Source organism: Rhipicephalus sanguineus, chromosome 3 (assembly GCF_013339695.2).
Source record: "Rhipicephalus sanguineus isolate Rsan-2018 chromosome 3, BIME_Rsan_1.4, whole genome shotgun sequence".
NCBI lineage: Eukaryota > Metazoa > Arthropoda > Arachnida > Ixodida > Ixodidae > Rhipicephalus > Rhipicephalus sanguineus.
In genome coordinates, this window is record NC_051178.1 from 60,793,530 (window position 1) to 60,798,955 (window position 5,426).

The following is a 5,426-nucleotide window of genomic DNA, read 5'->3' on the forward strand; positions in this document are numbered from 1 at the left end:
TTAGTTTTTAAAATATGGCTTGTTTGTTTTCAGATTCCTGAAGTGTCTGTGCTGCTATTTGTAACTCGTAACTGTTGTCTTCAAAAATCAATTATTTCATGAATAAATTCACAATGCAGTATCTCCTAGGCGTTCTGCGGGCAGTCTCTCCAGACTCCAGTTGGAAAACCTTTAGTACTGCTTAGTTCTTGGGTAAAGTACACAAGGTCAGCGACGCCCTTCAGCTGTCAGTAAACATCGAACATTTTTACTGTGAAGTCATCAAAAGAAAGAAGAAAAGCGTAAGGAAGCAGTGACAATATAGTAACTTTTTTATGTGCAGTATCATCAGTTGTAGTTACATATTTATGCTGGAATGCTATTAGCGACGGCGGTAGCCGTGATGACCAGCAGCCCAGCCACCGTAGCCAGCTGCGCCGTATCGACCAGCCCCAAAGGCTGCACCAAAGCCGCCGGGACGTGCGTATCCGCCGTCGCCGTATCCTCGAAGACCTTGAGCATACGGAGCGTAGCCCGAACGTCCGTACCCGCCGTAACCGTAGGCACCAGTAGCGCCAGCATTTGGGCCGTATCCACCGTAGGCCCCGTATCCGCCGTATCCGTTATTGTAGCCCGGAATTGAAGCCCTACCACCGTATCCTGAAGCAGCGTATCTTGCGGCACCATAACCCACAGGAGCTGCAGCTCCTCCAGGAACCGGCGGCACTACTGGAGCGGCGTTGAACACGACGTCGGCGCTGGCTCCGGGCGCTGTGCCCGGCTCGTTTGTATCCACTGTCGCACGGAAGCCGTTGGCATCGGCTACGTAGTTAACGCGACGGTAGAGGCCGTATACGTCCATGTACCCGTACGAACCGGTTTTCACGTTGTTGGCATCGCCCTGCTCACTACGGTACTGCCGGTTGCCAACCTCATCCACAGTGTCGTAGCCTGAGCTGTATGGCTGAGGTGGCTAGAAGAAAGGCATAAACGCAACTTGAGGTGCATGGATACGTGTAAATAAAGGAAAAAAAAAAGCACACTTTTAATGTTTAATGTACGCTTTCTGCAATATGTGGCAAGAGCCAACGTTACGGACCACTGATCAAGCGCAGAATGCGTAGCGTTCGTTCCAACTGTTTGTTTCCGGGCAAATTCTTCGGTTGACAATGCCTTTTCTGTTGCATTTTCTTAACTGTTAGGGAGAGCCCTATCGACCCGAAATTGACTGCGAATTTGTATTTTAGTTGTCAACCATAATGTGGATACATACAATAATAAATGGCTCGAAGATACGCTAAATGTTGCTAATGTAGCGTCTTAATTACGCTTGAAGTCGGGCTCATATTTACCACGTCATTGGGGAAAGCTAAAGGTTCAAAATAACGATAGTAGTGGGAAGAAAGAGCTGCGCATACAGGTATAGCAGTGTTTGTGAAAGCGCCTTCCTTGGTAAATAAGTGTGATATGGCGGAGTCCCATTTCGTTTAGTAGTGCAGGCCTATAATTCCACCTTTTGGAGATCTCGAATTATCGGTTGTATTGAAATGATGTTTGTTTCCTGTGCTTCATGAGCTATTAAGACTTATACAGCTTGAGTGGCCCTCAGTGCTCCTTCTCACCATCCGCGTTCAATGTATGTGCCTGACGGTCGTATGTGAGATGCTGTTATATTTGCAAAAGGAAGTAGTAGCCTAAAGGTAGGATAACTTACTCCAGCTAAGCCAGCATATCCCTGGTAAGGAGTACCAGCAGCAGGGCCAATGTAGCCACCGTAGCCTGGGCCTTGATACCCCGCTGCTGTTTGGTGGTGGTTCAGCGCAAAGGCTCGAGCCGCAACGCATGCGAGGAACAGCGGAACCTGGAGTGAGAACGGATGTTTTTTCTTAGGATGCACCACCTCTAAGCAATATATCCCGCCTGAAAAATCTTAAGGTAAGCAACATATTAGCATTGAGGAAGGGGCAAACTGATTACACATTACTAATCATGGTAAATTAGACATGAAAGTGGGAGAAAACAGCTTGCGGAGCAGTCAAGTGACAGCTACGGTATTCAGTACATGAGAAATTGAGGAGAAAATTTAGTATATGTTGCAGAGAGCAGTCGTCTCCGAATAAACAATGCCTTCTTGCCAAAGTGGCACATTAATAAGAGGACTTGCAAGTGCCCTAGCAGGAAAGCGAGACAAGAAGAGACTGCTTATTTTATGCCAATTCTACAAAAGCACATGTAGCAGCAGTAAATCCATGAATGGAAAGCATTGCCCTAAAATGTACTGCAGAGCCCAACCATGACGTCGTTCATGCACGCTCTCGCTCATCTATGACAGGAGGTGTTTCCCATAGCGTCCGTCGCTTTCCAGATGGCGAGCAACATTGAAAGAAAAGCCACTACACCCCTATTTTCGTTGTCGAGCAGACTACTGTGTGAACATGCGCTCTATTTCACATTCTTGTCTTTATTTCTTCCTTGTAGTTATTTTATTATTTTAAACTCTCAAAATTTAACTCTGTGATCTCTGTATTTTTTTTCCAGTATTGTCACCTGTGTTATAATGTGTGTTTTACTGGATTGTATTGTTTCCTGCGTTTCCTGTACTCTAAAGATTGTTCAACACTGTTTTTAGTTTTATTTCACAGATTTGTTTCGAATTGTTCTCACAGATTGCTCAACATTTTTTGTACAATCCACTCTATGGCTTGTAAAACAAATTGGCAGTATTGAATAAATAAAATAAATAAAAACACGACGAAAGGCAGTGATCACAGCTTGCAGTCATATTATGAAATACTTTCCGTTCGAAGAAAAATAGATTATCCGTAGTCCTTAGAAAAAATTGCACGATAGAGACAGCCAGGGTATGAAGAAATAAATTTATCGTGGTAGCGTTTTAACATGCGCCAATAAAGCAAGACGATGAAGATAACAGAAATAATGAACTAGACGGTACCTATGCTCACGTTCGTGGCCGAAACCAATGGTGATTAATAATCAAGGAAATTAGTAGGTAAGGTCTCCTTGTGACGAAAAAATTCGCGAAGACACCGCGAAGCATCAAGGAAATTTGACTGAGAAAATCGCAACACAACAGTTTATTAATCTAGGTAAATTACCCAAAAAATCCTCATGAAGTGATGGAAGGCTATAGATGTATTAAACTTGGTTGGAGCGCACACAGCGAGCATTAGTAAATCAATGCAACCAGCTAAACTTCATCCTCGAAAACATAAGCGTCTAATCTCTGCTGATAATAAATGGGCCAGTAATTTGTAAGGGAACAATGAAGCTTCGGGACAATGAACGCATCGCAAATGGTGCAACGAAAATTTCCGACTCTGCATGATTCTCACTGGCATGGAAGCATAAGTGCCAAATGCTGCAGCATGCGCCGCAAGAACAACCGTAATTCCATAAACCGTAGAAGCCGTAGTTGTCCCATAAATAGGAGAACGACGGCTTTCCGGGCGATTTACTCATCGTATGTTCTTCTGGTATCTGAAATTATTAACGCCAGTTGTGATCAATGAGTTTACCAGATTGATCGGTAAATACCCTTACGGTACACTTTGGTATGTTCCTCAAATACAAGACTCGAGGATGACGTGATCAAATTATAAAAAAAATGAGGTTTTTCTACTGTTGAAGGATACGATCCACAGAAAGCTTTTGGTGCTCCTAACGTGTTGCGAGCTTACCACTCGGTTACAGGAGTGACAATGGCTGTCGTTGCTTCATTTTACAGTTGTTCACGGAAATGTTACAAATATCCGAATTCCGTTTAATGATTTACCTAGAATACATTGGTGTCAACGTGTTATCACGGTCCTGAAGATTTATGTGTTCCCGCTTTTTATTTGCCGCACTACATCTCTTCAGCGCCATTGATTCGATAGATTACAAGATTTAATTTTCGAGGTGATGTAAACTATTGAGGTAGAATTTTGCTCCCTATGCGGAATGGGGATAGATTTCTACAGCAAAATTATTTGAATTTATCCATTTCGAGCTGTTCGTAGTGGACAGCCTCATTTGAATAAGCTGAAAATAAAAACAGACACCATAATCTCACCTTGGGAAACATGTCGGGCCTCTTCGGTCTTGCAGTGAGTATTTCAGCGTACTGCGATAGCAAGCCCGCTATCGAAGCAGTGAAGTGAGGATGTGGTGTGTGCGAGTGTCTGGCGGGAGACATTTATACTCACGTCGGCAGCATCAGTCATTGCCTAGCGATCACGTGACGAAAATACCTCCGTGTGAGTGGCTTACGCCGGAGTACGGTTGCGTGGTTTAATGTGCGTCTTTTTGTTTTTCGAAGTTGCAAAACGGAGTTGTCGCGCACGCCCTTGCGCAAAGTCCGGTAAGCAGGTGAGTAGCGTGGTACACTGAAAACGTGACGCCGGAGAGGCACGTGTTGCGCGCACGGACACAAAGGACACGTATTTCACACCCTCGAGGTTCTAGGTGACGCTGTGGACATCAAATCTTAATGCGTGCAAATATGCGTTGCCATTCACGAGAGAGAACCTTTTCTTACAAGACTCCGCATGCTTTTTTGTGCGCGAGATTTTTCTTAGCAGTAGTCGCAGTCTGAGGAGTTGTTTGTTTACATTGTAGTGTAGTCTTTTCGTCGAAGAATGGATATGAACGAAGTAGTTTTTGTTTGTTTACTCATCCATCCTCACTTTCTTCGAAGGCCGCAGTTCGCTTAAAAGCTACAGCGTTTGTATTCTGTTGGCACGCGCTTTACACTCACAAGAAGACCAGATTGCACTTGAACAATTTTTCACACTTTTGAATTGCATAAAGGATCCTTCGTGGTAGGTAATAGTATCATTGACGTTAGGTGAACGCGTCCGAATAGTGTAAACCAAGACGCAGTAATTCGCAGTAAAATATGTGACAGCACTTGCGTTTTTACGTACGTAAAAATCATTGCGGTGCACACTAGGTACGAAACCAAGCCCGTGTTCACGTGTATGAAGGTAACTCAGATAGCTCTGAACTTTTTTCTAACTAAAGCACTGAAGTGGGCAAGGGAGGAGTTCTGGCTTCCAGAGTATAGCAAGTGGTAACAATGGTGGAAGCTTCCTGATATGCTGAATACTAAGCTATAGATTCCTTGTGCTTGAAGAGTGATCACGATATTTCCCAATTTATGGCAAAATCAGGGTCCGCCTCCTTGCTTGAGGCGCTGCGAGTCGAGTTATACAAGATATATAGTCGACCTATGTATTTTGTGAGTTCGAACGTATGGTGCAGAAACCTGCAGAATAATAAAGAAACGCGAAAAGCATCGACGGACCAAATATCGTTCGATGGAACGAAAAATGACAAGTGTAACTCTAGGATATAGGAAAACGGCATTGTGCACCAGGAAATGAATTGGTGTCGCTGATATCCGAGTAGATATTAAGATGAAGAAATGGACCTGGGCAGGTCAGGCC

General features: G+C 44.0%; 1 protein-coding gene across 1 annotated transcript; it reads right to left on the reverse strand.

Moving 5' to 3' along the window:
* Window positions 1–361: 361 nt before the first annotated feature.
* Window positions 362–4,063, reverse strand: LOC119385507 (pupal cuticle protein 36). The gene is made up of 3 exons (XM_037652927.1): window positions 4,052–4,063; window positions 1,694–1,840; window positions 362–952 (listed from the first exon to the last, which is right to left on the reverse strand). Exons 1-3 carry the CDS (start codon window positions 4,061–4,063, stop codon window positions 362–364), a joined length of 750 nt encoding a protein of 249 aa, XP_037508855.1.
* Between the last annotated feature and the right edge of the window lie 1,363 nt (window positions 4,064–5,426).

What these genes read in the sequence shown, in the direction of transcription:
- LOC119385507 (XM_037652927.1), bottom strand. An exon ending in GATATGCTGGCTTAGCTGGA is followed by an intron (nt 953 to 1,693) that starts GTAAGTTATCCT and finishes CCTTTCTTCTAG; the next exon opens with CCACCTCAGCCATACAGCTC.